The 19,997-nt window shown below is 45.3% G+C and overlaps 1 protein-coding gene across 13 annotated transcripts in view; it reads left to right on the top strand.

Moving 5' to 3' along the window:
* Positions 1–19,997, top strand: part of BIN1 (bridging integrator 1) — a 97,603-nt gene that overhangs the window by 52,568 nt on the left and 25,038 nt on the right. For 5 of the 13 annotated variants that reach the window (XM_054070192.1, XM_054070191.1, XM_054070196.1 and 2 more), the window contains exons 6-11: positions 2,308–2,415; positions 4,837–4,929; positions 9,911–9,996; positions 11,689–11,764; positions 13,785–13,867; positions 16,499–16,543. In XM_054070192.1, coding sequence (XP_053926167.1) covers positions 2,308–2,415; positions 4,837–4,929; positions 9,911–9,996; positions 11,689–11,764; positions 13,785–13,867; positions 16,499–16,543 — 491 coding nt within the window. The remainder of the gene's footprint in view (positions 1–2,307; positions 2,416–4,836; positions 4,930–9,910; positions 9,997–11,688; positions 11,765–13,784; positions 13,868–16,498; positions 16,544–19,997) is intronic. The other 8 variants (XM_009557389.2, XM_054070195.1, XM_054070197.1 and 5 more) reach the window with 3 other exon arrangements.

Here is a 19,997-nt window from a genome sequence, read left to right as displayed (position 1 = left end):
GGAGAGGGGAGGTTGAACAAAGCCTCTCTGTCTTCTGTAACTTGAAAACAGGAATGCAAAAAGTACTTTATCCTTTCTTTGTGGCTCAGTATCTATAGCTTCTTGGAGTTGGAGTCTTGCATTATCTATAATAATCCTGAGTGAGTTTTCAGTTGAGATTGCAGAGTACGCAGTAAGAGAACAGGTCTCTGCAGTGAACCCAGAGAATATAAACTGTAACTCAAGTTCTGAATAGCTGTGAAACTGGTGGTTTTCGGTCTTGCAGTGAAACTAGTGTCCTGTTCCCACCAGTTTATTTGGTTTAAAACCAAATATTGATAAAGGACTGCGGAGAAAGTGTTTTGTAGTGGTTTGAGTGGTGTGTGAGTGATTTTATTTTATTTTATTTTTTTCAAAAGAAGTTCAAATTAAGGTGGATTTATTGCAGAGCAGTAAACTCTGGAGTTCATCTTTTACCATTATTTAGTTGTGGGTAGCTGCAGCTGTCCTGGTTGTACAAGGAAGCTACTCTGCAGCCTTCCAGGACTGGGCTGAGTCTCATTGCTGCCATCACAGGCAATTGTGTGATCAGTGGTTACTCCAGGAGGATTCACAGTGTATCCATACTTTGCAGCATTTCCACATACTCTAGTAGAAATATAGAGTTGGGGTAAGAAGATTGGGGGCTGCAAAAATAGGCAGAAGTGGCCTTGCTCTGAGAGGTGTGTGACATTGACTCAAACTCCCTGGTGGAATGGCAGGGAAACCTAGAACTGGCTGTTTGCCATGCCACAGAGATGGGCAAACCGCCTGTTATGTGTACCAGTTTGGTCTTGGGGGGAAGCACCTATTTCTTAAACCCATATTCTGGCCATTTGTTTTGTCTGGAGTGTGTGAAAGATGCATTAACGAGCATCTGGGAGACTGTCATACTGCTGGAAGCCCTCTCTGATGTCCTGTCTCCATGCGTAGCTGGCAGCCTTATGTCAGAGAGGTATCTTCTAGTGACCTCAGCTGTGAGGTAGCTCAGCTTCTTCATGATTTCTCTCTTGGAGTGAGCCAAGTGCTTTGAAATTAGTTTGGGTGTGCATGAATCTGAGATCCTGCAGATCTGCTGTGACTCACCAGCATTTGCAGAAAATGCGGAATAGCATGTGTAGGAGATGTGTGAACTGGTCGCAGCTGGTCTGGCAGAAAGATCAGCCCTGAGTGTGGTTTTGCAGCTTATCTGCAAGAGCCTAGGGAGAGGAGACTGCATCTCCCTGCCAAGTGCAGTTGAGGGGAGGATTTTGCTTTTGCAAGTAAATACCAATGCTGATTCTTCATCTTGCACTTTCAATTTCCCTTGGTGCTGTAGTTAATTAGGAGCCTTCCTGGCTCCTTGCCATTCCTTTTCACTGCTGTTCTCCAGCCTGTCTCTGGACCGCTGATTACTGACAGTGGACTGTGCTCTCCAAGACAAGGTGGTACTAGAGTTAGGCTGGGAACACATGCTCCAATCCAGATACTCTGGGGTGTTTGTAGAAAGTGAGAGTGAGGCACTAAGGTGGGGATGGGTAGTTCTTAATCCAGTGGCCCTGAGCCTCACCAAGACTGGTTGTCTATTCTGGGCTCTCACCCATGGACCTGTCAGGACTCCATTCCTGAACGTGAGTCTGGTACATAGTTGGCTTCCTCTCCGTTTGTTACAGCTAATCATGCTGATTAGTGACAGCATGCTACAGGTTTTCCCTTGTGCTTCTCTTGTATGATAGCTAGTTACAATAAACCACTGCCTGTGCCTGTGGTCATTTCTGTCTGGATCTCCTGTTGCGGGGTCCAAAATGCTGTCCTGGGTGTATCCTGAGCATATGCATGAGTGATTTTGCTGTGCTGGCAACAGAAATGCCCTCTTTTGTTGAGCATAATCCTTTGAGCTTCGACATGAACCAGGGCTGTGAGCAGGTTAGAGTCTGGCGGCAGCCTTTGGGAGGCCCTAAAGATGATAAATCAGGTACCTATAGGATGTAGGCACATGGGGAGGCTTAGGAAGCACTGGAGCTACACTTGTGAAAATAGTAATATCATCCAGAGGTGAGGCCTGTTGGTTGGAACCCTCTGCTTTCCTTGGCTGGGTCTGCTTTCTTCCTGAGGAGCTTCCTCTAAAATGGTTCTAGTTCACAGGTGGCTCTCAGGCCCACCTTTTTGAGCAGCCTCTGTGAGGTGTCCAGTGGCTGTCCTTGTGTGGGAAGAGCGTGGAGTGCTCTGGAAGTGGAGGGGTTTCCTTGGGAGCCTTTGGGGTTTTGGCTACTGGGTGAGATTGTAACAACTCTTTTCTTCATCTTTTAGTCTCGTATAGCGAAGCGAGGAAGGAAGCTTGTGGATTACGACAGTGCCAGACACCACTTTGAAGCTCTGCAAACTGCAAAGAAGAAAGACGAAACCAAAATCGCAAAGGTAAAGCAAGCAGAAGGATGTGCAGCTGTCCTTTCATTTTGGGAGGTCTGCATTCGCCTATTATGCAGGTTTAAAGTGAACCTGTACCTCTTCACTGGGTGTATTTTCATAGAATCATTCAGGTCAGAAAGGACCTTTAAGATCATCAAGGTGCTGTGAACTAGTGAGGTTTTGCTAGGTATTTCCTTCTTATGTGTTTAGCTTTCCTGAAAGGTGGGTTGGTCTCAGTGTTGGTTCAGACCAGCCATTATCAGTGAGCATCTCTTGGTGGCCAAGGCGTAGACAAGCATTTCCTCAGATGCTGCCAGACTAGTAATTTCTTTCAGGAAAGCCCCTGTGCCTCTGGGGGAAGCAAACCCTTGCAATGCCCCAGAAAAATTTTCCAGTTTGTCTGCTTCTTGAGCTCTGTCTGACCATCTTAGTTGGTGAGAATATGTCTGAATGTTGCTCGAGGTCAGTTGTGTTTGAAGTCCTCTAATATTGTAGGAGAGATTCTTAAGAGTGTATGTCACAAGTTCATTGATGGAGATGCACCCTATGCAGACTTGATGGCTGCGTTATGTTGTCCGTTGGTCACGATTACTGGATAATAAAATATGGTTGACAGCAGAAAACCAAGTTTTCTTTTGTCAGGGTGTAGTTTCCTTCAGGTCTGTGAGCAGCTTGATCCAGGGTTAACCACAGAGCATGGCCAATATGCAAGTAAATTTCATTAAAAATAAAATTTTCTTTTAAATGTAGGTGAAGAAAGGTGATAGCGCTAACCTTGTGTTAGAGGAGATGCGTGGTTTGAATACCTGCCCAAAAAATGAGCTGTGGATTACTCCTCTGCCCTGAGTGGATTTGAACCCACGTGCTCCTCTCCACAGGATAGGTCTGGACAGCAGAACAGTCCAGGGGTGTGGGGAGACACGTCAGGACTCCTCAGAAGCACTACAGAAAAGAAAGAGCCTGGATCTGTATCTTTTGATCAGGCTGAGAAGAGTTGTCATCCTTTGCTTAGAGTTATTTCTGGTATAGGGAAATTTGTGAGAGATGCTGGTGTTTTCTTGTGTGTGGGCAAAATGAAGATTCATCTCTCTCCTGAGCAAAAGATCTGTATTTTATGGCCACAGTACTTTTTATTTTTAAGCTGCAAGTCATTAGTTATCTGCTCACCCAGTGCATGCACCATTAACCTTGACAGACAAAGAGAGATTGATGGCTCATTGCATCACTTGTGTGGCAAAGCAAGTTTTGATTCTGTATGCAAGGCATGAGGCTCAGCTGGTTGTGCCTTCTGTTCAAAGCAGTGTTTTTGGGGGTAACAGCAGAATTTCCTGGGAGCATGGTGTTATTGGTGTGTATGTGTGGGACAGTATGAAGAACAGTGCAGTTTGAAGAGTGAAATGGTCAGATTTAGGAGTTGGTGCTCTGTTCCTGATTCAGCCTGTGTGTCTCTCTGTACTTGATCGGACTCTTGTTAGATAAAACGTGCACTGGACTGGATCTTTCCACCCTCTGTACTTTAGGCCACAAGATCATGCAGAGGATACTATGATACATCACATTGTCTTAATCCTGTAAAGGTGGGAGCTCTGAGTTGCTGAAAGTTATCTCCATGTGCTCTTCCCTAATGGGCAGGTTTTGTAGCCCAGCCTGTGATCCCACACTTTGCAGCCCTGCAGGGCTGTGGTCAGCAGCCAGGGCTCGGTGTGAGCTGGGCCATTGGAGGAAGCTCACATCTCCCTGTTTCTGTGACTGATTTTTCTCATGTGAGCTTTTGAATAGGGTTGTTCTGGTGTAAGGGATTTTGGAATATGATGACTGGCCCCTAGGAAGAAGTCGTGTTTATGGCACAATGTACAAATGGGAACTGGCTTGATTGACATTTTATGGCATAGTAACAGAAACAGCAATGCGAGTGCTTTTTGGAGCTATATGTTTTGGGTTTTTTTCCTCATCTAATATATGGACGTTCTTCCCTCCCAGGGCTCCTGCCACTTATTGCTAATCTCACAATCTACCATTAAAATAAAACACTGTGGACTTTTAGCTGTTGCATGCAAATAATTACAATGGTTAATTAATCCTGACCTCTCTTTAAGGAGCTCCCACTTCACAGCCATGACTTGGAGTAGGGTTGTCTGTGTGCTAGGTCACTAACAACTGTATCTGCTCTTTGCAGCTGCCTGGCTGGTTTGCAGAATCCCAGCCCACACTGGAGCATTAATTACTGCTAAACTTGGCATGCCTCAAAGGATTCATAACTGATCGGTCTGCGATGTTTGTTTTTCCTCCTGCCTTGGTGATACTAGTTTGGCCTAGCCTCTAAATATACTCTGTGATTTACAGTTTTTTATCCTAAAAGATATGTTTGTCTCTCTCGTTCTCTGTTTATTTTTTTTTCTCTTTTCACTCAAACATGCTCCCTCCCCCCAGCCTGTTTCACTGCTTGAGAAAGCCGCGCCTCAGTGGTGTCAAGGGAAGCTACAAGCTCACCTCGTTGCGCAAACTAATCTGCTCCGAAATCAGGTGACTGCTGATCTACCTGGCTGTAACCCTGCATGCGCTATTTTGGGCTCTAGATTGTACCATGCAACTAACCTCTAGGCAACGTTCACTCTAGTCCTCTCTTAAGTGTGCCCTTGATACTTCTGAGCCACAGTGGACATGTGGGAGTTGCTGATCAATGAATAATTCTGTGCCTGTCTAATCAGGTGTGTTAACAGTGGACTGTTGTTTACTCCACCTGAAATGAGATGTAGATGAAGAGAAGCTATGGAATAATGCCAAGGCGGAGGGTGTAGTTTCTGCAGTTATTGTTTTCTTTTTATTCTAACAGAAGCAGTCAGGTTTTATTGTTGCTGTTTCAAATAAAAAAGAAAGAGGAAGTGCTGAAAAATTGTTTTCTGCAGTTATGCTGTCGAGTGAAGCCAGAAAAAAGCTCCCATTGTTTCCAAAGCAATTTCTGTGGCTGCTGAGTTAGGTTGCAACATTCTCCTGTGGTAAAAATCCATATTTCCAAAATGTCCTGCCTTTTGTGGTAGAAAAAAAGCTGTTTCCACAGAGTTTCACTCTACATAGCAGAAAAGGTGGGCCCAGATCAGGGAATTTGCACCCTGTGTAATATATTTGAACAGCTTCAGGTTGAGGTCATAGTTGTGTCATGTGGCAGAAGTTGGCTGAATGTTTAGGTTATAGCACCCTGAGGGATGATGAGAGCAGCTCGGAGAAAGTGCAAGGACTAAGAATTTCAATCCTCCTTACATAGAAATGTGGCTTCCTGATGAAATCTCCCTTGGATGCCCTTAAGGGACAAGAGGGAGCTGATGGAAAACGGTGAGAAGAAAATGTTTTCAGTGGGCAACAGATGATTTTTATAATGATTTACTATCATTACTCAGACTGGGAGAGGGCCAGTTACCTGCTCACGAGTTCCTGGTGAGCTCATCTGCTCTCATTCAAATGCTCCTACATTTTCACATTCCTTGTCAGTGAATGAATTGCAGTTTAGAAAGGCTAAACAGCTCTCATGTTACAAAAGACCTGGACTGCAGATCGGGGAAAAGACTAGATTTCCACATCAATAAAGCCTGGGGAAAGAACAACTCTTAGCAGCCCTGCTCAGGATACACAGCAATGGGAAAATGTGTATCCATTTTTTACTGAAGGAAGAAGGACACTTGACTGGCTGCTGGGGGCTTTCCATGTGCCTCAGCTGGGCTGAGACTGATCTTATGTGGTTGTGATTCTTGACTGGTCTGTTTGGCCAGTAGTATTTCTGGAGGACTAGAAAGCAGGTATGGGAAGTTTCTCAAGCTACAAGTAAATAAATTGGCTCTTGGGCATTTTTCCTTTTCTCAGACTGAATGGGGTGATTGGGAGTGGGACCACTGGCCACAGATTGCCTAGAGAGACTGTACCTATGAGTGCTCCCTCATCAATTGCACTCTGATTGTAGACAGGCTACTGAGAGCTGATCCATAATTTCGCTGTACTCGGTGACTGCCCTAAAGGAGGTGACAAGGGAGTATATAATCTTCTATGTGACAATAGTATTTTCAGTCACCTCAGTTATTTTCAAATCAAGTTAAATCCTCCTTTGTTTTTCTTCTTCCATTCTTGGACATAATAATACTACTGCTAACCTTAATTTTCTGTTTCTACTTGTAAAAGTCTTTGGGAATAAGATTAGTTTGTATTCTGAACCTGTTGATTTTCTAGCTTTTCTTCACAAACACCAGCATGGGGATGGGGGTAAATGGCTTCAGTTTTTGTATTTGCATGTTTTCAAGACTGAAGGTTTTACTAATAGCCCTAAACCTCATTAACCTCTTGATAAAAATGGCTGACACTGCATTTATTGATGATCTTCCTTCCCTTTACCAGCAGCTGTGTTGCTCTCTCTTCTTGCCTGATACCTTTACAACCTCCAAGCAAAAATGGGATCAGCAGGACTTATTATTTGTACTTGTAAAACCAAGTATGCAAACTCCTGGCTTTTTAGGCCTTTAGCAGGTACTAACAAAACGAATGTAGTTGGGGTTTTCTGTAAAGTCTCCTGGGAGTGTTGCTATTGCATGCTCTCAGTTGCAAATTTTGGTAACTCTGCTGTTTGAAACAAAAAGAAAAATGGCTTAGAACAGCAGATTCTTGCCTCTTTGCTAAGCTTCCCGGAAATGCTGAATACAGACTAAAAAGTGACATTCTTGGTGCTGCAGTGATAACAGAGATGTCTCTGTCTGTAGGAGAACGCCAGCAAGCTGTGTTCTGGGCTGCGCTGCCTTTCTGAGAGGCAGATCTGTCTGGGACTGCGGGGGGCTCGGACCTAGGCTGAGTTGCCCAGCTCTCTTCCTTACCCCACTTCATGGATATCTAAACTATTTACTGACCAGCACGTAATTAACACAGCTCACAGCATAGTGTTTGAAGAGAAACATTCGCCAGATTGCCTGAAAGCACCAGGCTGGATATTGCTAGACGTTGAGAGCATGATGGCAGGAAGCGTAATGTGGAATAACTGCCCCCCCATCACAACTGAACTGGTTGTACTTGGCAGTCTGAGCCTTGGCTAGGGGAAAAGCCTGGAAAGCATTTGTCATCCAGCTTGTGTTCAAACTTTCCCCTTTTCAGGCAGGGAGAGGAAGAATTTTCTGAGATTGTGTTTCATGAACCTGAGCATTACGTCCTTCTGCCTTGGTTCTCCATCAGGTTGGCAAGGATAGCAGCTGAAATAGAAAGTGCACACATATGGTAGCAATGGGCTCTGCTTCTGAAACCTATGTCTCTCCTCCTTTCCCCACCATACTGCATGAAAAGCCTGGCTTTTCTTCTAGCAGGGCTCATGACCAAGTTGATGTCTGTCTATGGCTCTGGCTGGAAGCAGTCAGGGCTATCCAGTGTCAGGACCCCTGATTCCAAATAAAATAAATCCCACTGGTGAGAAGATCCCTCGACTGACAAAGGAGTGAAGAATTAATTCAGGGCTGTACTTAGGACCGAGCACTAGCTGAGTCACAGGCGTTAGATGGATCTGTGATTTCTATAGCCACTCTAGAGTGAACGTTGCCTGTTGCCGATTTTGCTTTTGCCTGATGATGTCTCTATTCACATGTTGCTTTCTAGGTTCTTTGACCTTCTGAACAGGTAAACGGGAGTGAAAGATTTATAATATTCACTGTATCTGAATAATAACATTCAATGGTGCCTCATTTACCAGTTATCCCATCTCCTGGGTTGATTCTGGTTCCAGTCTAATTTGGAAATTAGTATAAGATAAAGCCAAAGGATGGACTGGGACTTTTTTTTCTCCCTTTGAAATGGTTACATTAGAAATGTTCATTGCTAGAAGGATTTTAAAGCAGAAAGAATCTTTGTGATCATTGTTTCTGATCCAGCATAAACTGTCTCTGTTTAAATGGGCTTTTTGTTTTTCTTTTGTGCAAACTCTCTTGAAATGTTGGGTTTCTCAGTGGGTGTAGCAGCAAAATACAGGGGGTTCTGGGTGGAAGCGTGATGGGTGAACACCCCTGCCTGTTCCTTACGATGTCTGCTTAACTTGAGATATCTCCTTGCTGTGTCTTTTTCTGGGAGGAACTTTCTCTTCTGATCTTGAGTACAAGGTCTTAGCCTTGCCTTTGGCAATGAGTGACCCTCTGAAATGTGGAGCTAGCTGGAAAGTAGGAGCTTCTGTAGCTTGCTCATAAGTCAGGAGAGAAATGGAAAGCGTAAGGATCCTATGCAACACTGTGAGGAACAGGACTCTGAACTGCAAAATATTTTTAAGTTCTTGCTCCCATCAGTTCTATCTTTGTATATACCTTTTGCTAAGGAGCAGTAATCTGGATTTCTTTAATTAAGCTGTCACAAAGAAGATAAAACTTCTCTTTGTAGAAGGGGTGGGAATCTGACTGCAGGCTAGTAGAGAGATCCAGTTCCCCAGTGGCTTGCAGGCTCTTTGAGTCCTGCTGCATTGGGACATTCCTGCTATTGTCACACAAATGCAGGAACTTGTGCTGACCTTCAGGTTGCTCATGCAGGGATTTGCCATCCTACATCCCACTGCACAGGGTTATGGAAGAATGTTGTGCAGTTGCAAATTACAAAATAGAAGTGTTTTAATTAACGAGCTTTGAATTTTAAGTCAGGGCACTTAAAAGAGGAAGGGATCACTGAGGACAAAGAATGTGCTTGTCTCTGGTGCCTGCTGTCAGCCAAAGAAACCAGAATTGTCTATTTTGTCATTGAAACTTGGCAGAATGCATGTATTGGATTTGGGATCTGTCATTGTCTAGGTCAAAGGAACAGATAAAAATTAAAATCTCACCTTGGAGAAGGAGATCCTGTATTGCCTTTGGTGTTGGTGGCCAAGAGCCCACCAGGGATTGCTCTTGTAGTAGATACTCACCAGTAAGAATATGTGAGACTGCTGAAACCAAGACCTGCTGCTCAAGCGCTGCAGCCTGGCCTCCTGCTGGCACAACTCATGCTTTGCATACCCTTTCTTCTGTCTCAAGTCAACTTCGAGAGCTGTTATCAGCACACTTCCTCCCTTTCTCAGAATAAATGGGTCTTTGGCATGACCTTACCCGAGCAGAGAGAGAGGCCTGCCAAAGATTCTTCTTCAACACCATTTGGGATGTATTTCAACTCTTTCAGAGACCTGGCATGGGGCAGGGGCCACTATTATCTTTATCTGTATCCAAGCTGGAGATTGAACTACCTGATCATCTCCATTAGTTTTTGAAGCCAGGGAAACTTGTAGAATTGAAAACACATTAGCAGATGTTTGAATTACTTTCTGACTATCCAAACAAGGAAATGCATTGAAAGGAAAACCAAGAGTACCACGTGATGCAACCCTGGTTTCAGGGAGACTCATTTGGAATGGAGATTAGCCCATGCCAGAATTTTTCCCTTTTTTCCCAAGGAAGTCAAAAGAGTTGCAGTTATCCTAGCCCTGCAGGCTACCTGTCTGCGTTGGAGCTGATATTCTCCCTTCTCTGTTATTAAGGCCGAAGAAGAGTTAGTAAAGGCTCAGAAGGTGTTTGAAGAGATGAATGTTGATCTACAGGAGGAGCTGCCTTCACTATGGAATAGGTGAGTGCTGGAAGTTTTCGCAGGGGCTGGTTGGAAGGAAGCAAGGACCCAAGCCCTTATATCACTATTCTCTTTATCTTGGGCTGGGTGTTCACTTCTGTTTCGTGGATCATCTCAGAGTCTATCCTGGAATTCATCCCAGTCAGGTTCACCCCAGGCTTTCTGTGCTTTGTTTCATGATCCTCCTGGAAATCTCTATTTCACCACAAGGAGAAACTGTGTTTCTGTCCTTTGATTAATCCCTTTGCCCTACCAACTCTACCCAGCTTCCCTGGGCAATGGCTCATCTCCTGCTGTTGACAGCAGACAGAGGAGCAGGCTGGGTCACTAAGATTGTGGGTGTGGAGCTGGCTGGCTAGAAGGAACATCTGCAGCTGATTGTGGTGTCAGTTGACTAATTAAGGGAAGATGAAATGTCAGGGGGGTTTATGCAGTTGCTGGGTTGGAGAGAGCCAAGAGGTGATGCCTTGATCAGTATGTCTTGCCATGCAAGCTTATACGCAACCTGGTGAAGCAGCAAGATGGGAGGATGAAGGGACAGGTTGCTCGGCTTTGGATGCCACTTTCAGGTTTGGGCAGTTGGCTGAACAAAGATGAGCAAAAGATCCTGATGTGGTTGCCTTCTCTTGTGCTCCTGGCTATGTGACAGAGGACCCAGTGGGCCACTAGTGGTTATACCTGTCCTGTTGTGCTCTAGTTAACAAAGTATAGCCTGGGTGGAGAAAAATGGGCTGAGAGAATAGGAAGACCTAGGAGACCATGGATCTGCCATACTAGTGATTATGGTGATGAAAAGGAAGGAGAATGAAACAAACCAATATGCATCTTTGAAGGTGAACTGGAGAGCAACAGAAGCTGTTATATGGGGAGGGCACAGTTGAAAGCAGGCAAAATTCTCCTAGAAGTATTCAAGTTTCTTATTTTTAAATGCAGTAATCATGTCTGGGTTGGCAGTCATAGAATCATAGAGTAGTTTGGGTTGGAAGGGACTTCAAAGCTCATCTAGTTCCAACCCCCCTGCCATAGGCAGGGACACCTGCCACTAGATCAGATTGCCCAAGGCCCCATCTAACCTGGCCTTGAACATCTCCAGGGATGGGGCAGCCAGAACTTCCCTGGGCAATGCTGGTCTGTGGGGGATGGAGAGAGTGGGCGGCAGCACGGTGGGCCGGCAAAGGCCTGTCTTCCCTCTCCTTCCCTACCAGCCTGCGTAAGGACTCTCTGCTCAAAGCAGCCTGCAGGCCTGGCTGAGGAAGGAGCTGGGAGGAATACAGGCATCTGGGTGGTTCCATGTGCAGAATAGTGATGCTCTTGGTCTTAGTGAGCATCTCCCCACAGACCATCTGCATCATAGCCTCTATCCACTTCCTTTCCATCACCCTACCACTGGCTCTATTTTTTTGTTTGTTTGTTTGTTTTTGTTTCTTCTCTCCCTACCCTACTTCTCACTTTAGCCAGTACAAATTCAGATCCTTTCCCACCTGGCCTCCTCCTCATCTTGCATGTATTTGCTTCATATCTGAGCTATGCTCCCTCATCCCCTTCTTGCTTCTCTGTGCCCTTCTCTTCCAGCACGTACCAGCACGAACAGAGTTGAGTTTGAATGGGAATGGTGGGTGGGTGGGAGAAGGGGCATAACTGAAAGGTTTTTTGAGAGCATTAAGTTCTTCTGTCTCATTTTTTATTTGGCAGTCGTGTTGGTTTCTATGTCAACACATTCCAGAGTATAGCAGGCCTAGAAGAGAACTTCCATAAAGAAATGAGCAAGGTAAGACAACTAACTGCTTATCCTACTAATACACACTCTTCTCACTGTCATTTAAAAAAACAAAATGCAACAACAAAAAAAACCCAAGCCAAACACCACCACCGACCCTCCTCGCAAAAACCCAACCAAACAGACCTGAAAAAAAAGGCTGGAGAAGACAGCATTTACCCAATGTCAGAGGAAATTGTTTGTCTTTACTTTTTTTCTGACCTGTTTGGGAGGAAGGGTGCCTGAGATAGTAATGTAAAGGGATGGAGCGGAGGGATTGTAGGGCCATGCAGCAGTGGTGAGTTTGTGTCACTTGGCAGGGCTCATTTGCAGATCCAGAGAGGGAAGGGTAGCCACTTTCAGGCCTGTCTCTTGCTGCCTGTTTAGTATGTTTACGTATGTAAACTGTCGTGTGGGCACTGTCAGCCTGGTATCTGTTTGCTTCCTGCTCTGCTGGCTGGCAGCAAGTAGCTGTGAACCCTCATTTATTTAGCTGTGGAGATGAAAGCAGTAGGGAATCTGTCAATCTCCAAGGCAGCTGAAGGCTCAGACCTGCCCCACTCCAGACCCTCAAGAAGACACTTCCCAGAAGTACCCCTCCATTTTGGCTTCTTTCCTGCCCTGTGACCCAAAAGGAAGGCATTTGAGTGCTTAGCATAGGTTACCAGTTGGCCCCAAGGTTGGAATCACAGCAGTAGTGGTGCTGTAAACTGGTGGTGGCAGACTGGATCCTGGTGCTGTGTGCCAGCATCTATCAGAGACCTCAGGAATAATCTGTGAGAAAGCCCCCCCATTGCCACTTTCATTTACAAATATGTTCTTGTTCTTTCACTTCAAAAGCTAGGGAAGTTTTGAATTTCTTACGTCTGTACACTGCTCTTAAGAGTTACAAGCCCTCTGTAAATATTGCACTAATCTTTTATGAGCAACTGAGAGCACAGCTGGAAAACTCTTGCATTCCCTCCCCAATGTCATCCTGACAACAAGACTCAGCAACAAGCAACATTATAGTCCTTCAATTCCCAGCAGTCAGGGGCCCTCTGCCTCAGTGTAATGCATCAATTTTAAGCCCTGCTGACATTTCATGAGGACCTTTCCAATTAATAGCTTGCTTTTCTCCACTGAGGGATGAGCTGCTTGTTAAGAATAGGGAGGATTGTTATAATTATCAGTCTGTTGCTGTGAACTTACATTCTGCAAAACACAAGAAAGATGTTTGTTAGACAGGAATTCTCTTGTATCACGTCTTGGATTTTTCTTTAGTGAGAAGTTTTGTATGAGACCAGGGCTTTTGCTTTGTTCCATAAGAACTGTCTGGTTCTTATTACTGCTGTAGCATCCGATTAACTGCTAGTGTTGTTGGCACGATACCTCCAACATTGATTGCATTGGATCGCTCCTCCCACCAATGATAAATCTGGCATCTTGTCTTGTTTATTAGTCAGCTGTTTCGGAATAGGAGTGTCTGGGTGAAAATAGTGCCAGGGAGAGTTTAACCCCTCATATTGCATTTCTCTGATGATATCCAGGTCCTGCCCAAAACTAAATGGCCCAAGGCAGCCTGTGAAGTCAAGGCTGCTTGTTGACTGAAAGTCCAACTGCCTTTGGTTCCACAGTTGAAGCAGCAATATCCCAAGCTTTATAAGCAGGTCTGGGGAACAGCTTTGGCTACAGAGCTGGAGTGAAACTTCATTTCTTGCACACAGACCTTTAGGTGAACACTCTGCCTACTTCTGCAGCGGTACCTGGCAGCACGCCAGTGGAGGCAGGAGATAGAGGCAAAGAGGATGATGTGTAGAGGAGAGAGAGTGTTCCCATGCGGCACCAGCAGCTCCTCAACAGTTTGAGTGCTGTAACATTTCATGTCCCATGGAGGAGTGGAAACAGATGTAGGGCTGTCCTCTCTTGGGATAGCTGAGTATGTCTGGGTACAAGCCTGTGTTTGGTCAGCCTGCGCAGGCCAGCCCAGACTCCTCTGGCACTTGGACTCCTTCCTCATTGTTTTTCTTTCTTTTGTTTTTGTATTTTGCAGTTGAACCAAAACCTCCATGATGTCCTGGTGGGTCTAGACAAGCAGTACTCAGGCAATGCCTTCCCCGTTAAAGCACAGCCCAGGTCAGTAACTGTGGGAGTAGTGTCTTTCCCTCAGCAGGGGAGGAGGGACAAGGATGTCTCTACCAGGGGCATTGAAATGTCAGTGTTGTCAGCTGGGGAGTGGTTTTACTGCCTGCACATAGTGAGACTCACTTCTGTAGAGCATGTCCAAGATGGCACTTGGGGATAGGTGACACAATGCAATACCCTCTGAATCTCAGCTCTGCTTTTTTAAAGTAGAATTCCATGCACCAATGCATGATACTTAGCTGCCTTTCCTTCTGGGTCTAGTTGCCCAGGACCTATCCTGCTATTTCCCTCAAAAGCCTCCACCATGTACCTGCAGCTTGTGAGCTTCAGCACCAAGAGGCCAATGTTTCCCCAGCCTCCTTTTTGGCCCTTCACATTTGGAACCACCTGTTTGCCAAAGTCTTTTGTTCCTCCTGTGTGCCCAGCTGAGGTGCATTTCCTCTGTGTGTGCTGTGGAAGTAGTTGCAGCCTCACTAATATGAGGCCTCCTGGTCTTGGAGCACTTTCAGTCTGCACCTATGCAAGGACTGAGTGTCCTCCAGGCCTTTAGCTTTCTTTCCTCAGCTGAGTCCAGTTCTGTGCGGTTAAGTGCAAGTCTGCACATTCTCTAGCACTGAGAGGAGAGGGAGAGGTCAGGTTCTGGATGAGGCTGTCTGGCTCCCATCCCAGTGCATGAGGGATGAAACAGTGTTGGGTTCTGGCTTCCAGCTGCTGCTGATCCCATGTGCTGGGTGAGCAAGACCACAGCCCAAATCCTCAACTGGTGTATTGACAGAGGGAGGTGATGAAGTCAGCATGAAGTAAAGGCAAGCTGTGGTCTGAGTGCATTGGTTTGGAAGGGCTAGATCCACTGTTGAGACCTGTGTGCTCCCTTGTCTCTCCTCCCAGTTTAACCTCCTATTGCAGTCAGGCATAGACAACTTGTGTGTATCTTGTTCCAGCAGCGTGTGTGGTGTTTGCCAGCTCTAAAGAAAGAGGACATTTGAGTTAAATTTGGTCCCTGAATTTTGGATTGCTAACACCAGATTTCCAAGATGTTAGTAGAAATGCTTCTTGTGAAAACAATATCGTCTTCCAAAGTTAGCATGTGGTGTCTACTAAACATCACAACCCAACAAGATTGAGGAGGTGGGGATTCCCATCCTCTTGCTGCCATGTGCCATGTTGTCTCTGATAGTAGCATCCTCTAGGGTCCTTGGAAGAGGATGGGTTAACAGGAGAGACAAAGTCTGTAGCCATTGCTTTGCCCAGGTTATTCCTTCTTCCTTTCTTCCTCGAGGAAGTGATTGCAGGCTGTAGTGACAGCATGGCCTAGACGAGTTCATTGCTGTTGTGACATGAAGTTTCTGGCCTGAAATAGTTTCCAATGAATAAATTGCCTGTCTTTATGATTCCTGCCCCCACAAACTGTTATTTTTATCTGGGGCTATAATGGGTGTCTCAGCTGCAGTTCTGTGACACTGAAGTTTAGCTGGCTGTAACACTATATAGTCCTAAAATCTGAAAATGAGTGCACACGCAGAGGTCTCTGTGCAGGCAGCAGTCTAAGAGCTGCTGCTTCATTGCTTACTCCCCGTGTCTCTGCTGAGATGCCAAACCTGCTCCAGAGTGACCTCCTTCCTTTTGAGCACAGTGGAGCAGAGTGTTGTAGGAGGATGTAGCAAAGGTTTGCCAGGGTAGTAAATATGTTTTGCAGGGACCAGGAAATGCTGTGAGGCACTTCTGTCCCTCCTGCACATCTGGCCTCTCATTGTGGCACAGGACTGGAGTGAGAGTGAACAGGAGGAAATAGCTCTCCCTGATCTGATTGCTTATTGTGGTCTGCAGTAGGAGCAGATGCTTCCCTAACCCCTCTCTGCTGGGAAGGGGATTGGAGGTGGATACAATGGTAGGAAATGAATGAGGAGGTGTGAGTAGAGAGGCAATTGTCGGTGCACATCATTATGGCGTTAATGTAAGGCCCTACAGAAATGTGACCGATGAATCTGGTGCTAGGTGTGTAGCATGGTAGCACAGAGCAGCTGATCTGTTTCTGGAAACCTCGGACATGTTTGGGATTTGTTTCTGAAACAGTTTGAGCATTTGGGGCTTAGATACCTGGGAGATCTGTAGCATTATCCTAGTGTGGCTGGAGAAACAAGTAAAAGACATAGTAGGAAAGATGCTGATTAGGTTCCATGTGCAAGGCTGTGCACAGATTGCATAAGTAAAGGAGAATGGGGAGCTTGTTTCTTGTGTACCAACATTTACATGAAAGAGTGAGGAGCTGTTATTACCTGTGAAAAAAGGACACTCACAGTTCTCTGCTGGTCTATACAGTTTCCTTTTTCTTCTTCAGGTGCGCCCTGGCCCCATACTCCAAAGAGCAGGACAAACACTAGTGTGCTCACATACAGGTAGATTTTTGACAGGCACAAAAAGCCCTGCTCTGCCCTTTCCAAATCAGGCCATAGCTTTCTAGAAACCAAGGGAAGTGTGTAAGGGAGTGTGTATGTGTGTGTATGAGAGAGAGAGAAGAGATCCATCTTGATTACAGTGAGTGTGAATGGGTGCTTAACTTTTCCTCCCTGGTTTGACTGTGCCATACTGTAACGGAAATGATTTGCGTGCCATCTCCAACAGAAAGAAAACTAAACTCTTCGCCAGGCTGAGGAAAAAGATGAGCAGGTACTGGTACCGAGAGCAGCATTTCGATACATTTGATTTTAGTTCCTAAAACTGGAGAGGCTGTTGCTGGACTTCTAACAGCCTGGCACGTGTTAACCCTGTGATTGGAGAGGGGTCCTTTGCATGATATGATGTGTTCATGGCCTGCTGGATCCTGCTGAGATCTCTCTGTGTATGGATAATCCCATTAACTGCTTCTGTGCCTGATTTGAATCCCTGCTTCTTTTCCTCTATAAGAATGCGACGTGAAAGCTTAGACATCGTCAGTTCGGTTGGTTTTGTGTGACTAAAAGCACGGTGCTGGGTTTTCTGTGTGAAATATAGGCAATTTTGGTGATTAACAACTTCTAGTTTTACCTAGTGGGGCTTGCCTTTTTGAACAGATCTGAAATGCTGCTTTCTCATTCCCTGCCTGGACAGGGAGGACCATGAGGCAGGTCTTTTGTACTCGGAAGTCTTGTCCTATCTACCTGTTGTAGTTGGGAGGATAATGAGGTGGGAGAAGGACACTTCCAGCTTTGCTCCTTACTTGCTCTGTTCTTTAAAATCATCACCATCTTGCTCTTCCATTTAAAATTTTGTGCAGGGCTGAAGGAGAAGGAAGCCTGTTGTCTTGTCTAAAGACTGATGTCTGCATCTTGCCTTTCAATAGAGTGATGGCATTAAATAACTGGATTGCTAGAATTGTTAGGGTTACCATAGCCAAGGTCAAGGACTCTTGACAAGAACATGCTCTGAAGTAAAGTGGCAATTGCTGCATAATGGCATGGTTCCTCTAATTTTTGTTTTCATTAGTCTTTTTGGTGGTACTCCCTCCATGAGGTCCTTATAGGAAAAAAAAATTAAAATTCTCAAGATGGTGTCCTGCCAGCGATAAAAGCAAGTGCTGGTGGATTGAGATCCTTGCTTTTCTGATCCTGCCTTCCCACTGACTAGGGCAAGTCACACAACATTACTCTTTATCTCTGCTATGAATCCTTCATAAAGCGGGAGGTTGAAGAATGGAGAATGGTAGTTTCTCAGGGAAACTGATGCACAAATCTTGATTTTAATATACTCAAATGAAAAGTAGTAAAGGAATGTCTTGTGGAAACCTCTATTCTGAGGTTTTCTGCTGTAAGAAAAGGAGGATTCACAGAAATATTAATCTGAATGTCAGTGTTTGGTCCTTGGTTGGACCAGTGTTATACCTGCACCAGGAAGGCGAGAGGTCTAATATTTCCACTCACTGAAAGTGGACAGATGCTGTTGTAGAAGGAAAGTTAGTAAAGATCATGTCAATGAGCTCTAGCTGTAACATATTCCTGCTCTGCCCTGATAAAGTCCAACTGGCCCAGCATTTAAGGTGCCTGACCTGAGCTGTACTGGTGGTTTCTTCTGTCAGAGCAGCTGCTGGGGTCACTGAGAAATGTGCAACCCCTGGTGCAGGAAAGGAGGGTCTGGAACTCAGGCACTCTGATCTGCAGCAAGAATATACATTTGTGCCACCGTATGTTTGGGTATGTAGGTGTTTTTTTCTTCCTTTCTCTTGTTGTGTGTTCCCCCCATTTATTTATTCATTTTTGTGAAAAACTAAATTACTTTTGGCTAAAAGGCCCTGTCCGAGTCTTAGCTGAGATGCCAACTTTTTTTTTTCTTTATAGCTTGAGTGCTTTGCAGGAGATGACTGGTCTGTTTTTACCATATTGGAAAGTAGACTTCATCCTCTTAACGTAGGATTGTTACAAGCACATGGGGAACTCCATCTCCAGATGTTACTTTACTCTTCCAGAACAGATGAGGCAGCCCCATGAGGGGTTTGGGAGCTCAGCATCACTAAAAGAGATGGGGGGATATTGGCTTTCCCTTCATCTGCAGTAACTACATTAGACCCTTTTCCCAAGTCTCTATTTGCAGAAGAATGTCGATACCCTTTTCCTTTCCTTGTCTGATATTCCTGGATTCAGCGTTACTTCCCAATTGCTCATGGAAGGGAAAAAGAAAAAGCAATGGCCTTGTTTGGATTTGCTTTTATTGATACTTGTGTTTGGTCAGTGGGCATACACTGACCTACACTCTTGCTTTTCCCCGTGTTTTCTGGAGCAAGCAGCCAGTTTGGAGATAGGAATTCGCTCTTTCTGGGTGATGCGTGCTCCTGGGGACCTGTGAAAGCCACAGGATCCTGGTGACAAACTTGCTTGATGCTGGTTGAGCTGACTAAAATGCATGCAAAGCAACAAGTGCAGGAATGAAGATGCCAGTTGGGGGGCTGGAAAAGGCTCAGCCAAAATTAGCACTGGCATTTTCCAATGGGCATCAGCCAACACATCAAACAAGCTGTAAATAGTAATGACTTAATGAAGGCTTTAGTGTGGGGCTCTCTCTCTCGGCCATTGTAGGATGAGGGGAAGTGGGAACCTTTTACCAGTGTTTCTCCAAATTAAGTCACTGCCAGGCACCAGAAGTAAAGCACTAAAAAGCTGCTTTGTAGCCTGTAGAAAATAACCTTTTACTCCTTTCTCAGTGGGAGACATGGCCTCTTCAGGTCTCTAGAAGGAAAAGTCAACCCTTGTGTTGTTAGGCTAGTTGATAGCCAGTAGTCCCAATATTCCCAGTGTAGTCTGGGCATTTGAAGAGTCCTGGCAGTCTGGCTCTAGATCACTGTCACCCATCTTCTTCAAAATGCTTTCAACTCAAGATGGTAACATGTATTTTCCCACTCTCCTGACTCTAGCATCAGAGGACATTTTCTTTCACTCCCTACTGTTCCCTGCTGATTCCCATATTAAAGCAGGATTTCCTTACTTTCACCCTCCAGCCATTACTTCTTTTAATCTCTAACACAATTGTGTCAGTTTTGCAGAATCCTTCACATAACCAATTATTTTGAAGTGATTTCTGGGGACTTCTGTGGGGGGACAGTGTAGGCATATCCAGTCAAAGTAAAGAGTTGCAGACATTGGTGTACATGTTCTTTAGTCCCTTTTTCTTCTTCCTGTCCCTTTTTTTGCCTGTCCGTGTGTAGCCCTGGTTGAGAGCTGTTGGCAGAGAATGTCATTGGGTTTGTTGCATCATGTTGATGTGCTGCTGGCATCAGTGTCATCAGGAACATCCTACCTGCATGTGGACCTCTGAGAACAAATGCCTTTTGGGGAAATGTGCGTGTAGGGTGTGGATATGGGGAGAAAGTGGGGGGAATGGGTGAGGGCAAAGTGAATGAAGAGGGAATGGGATGGGTAACTTGCAAGCTGGAATGCTGAGCCGGGGTAGGTGCTTGCTTGAAAGGGGAGGTTTGTTGAAATGACTTGCTGTCCCTTCCTCCTATTGCTGTCCTTCTACTTGTGAGTGTTTAGGAGTGAGGCCATTGTGCATGTTAGCCAATGACTACTACACCTCAGGCATCCAAGTGTGGGTGGATGTACATGGGTGGTCTGGAGCTCTGGGCTCTCTTGGGACAGAGCAAAGAAATAATCAG

The sequence above is a fragment of the Cuculus canorus genome, chromosome 6 (assembly GCF_017976375.1).
Source record: "Cuculus canorus isolate bCucCan1 chromosome 6, bCucCan1.pri, whole genome shotgun sequence".
NCBI lineage: Eukaryota > Metazoa > Chordata > Aves > Cuculiformes > Cuculidae > Cuculus > Cuculus canorus.
The sequence above is the reverse complement of the archived record's forward strand: the minus strand, read 5'-3'. Positions and strand labels throughout refer to the sequence as shown.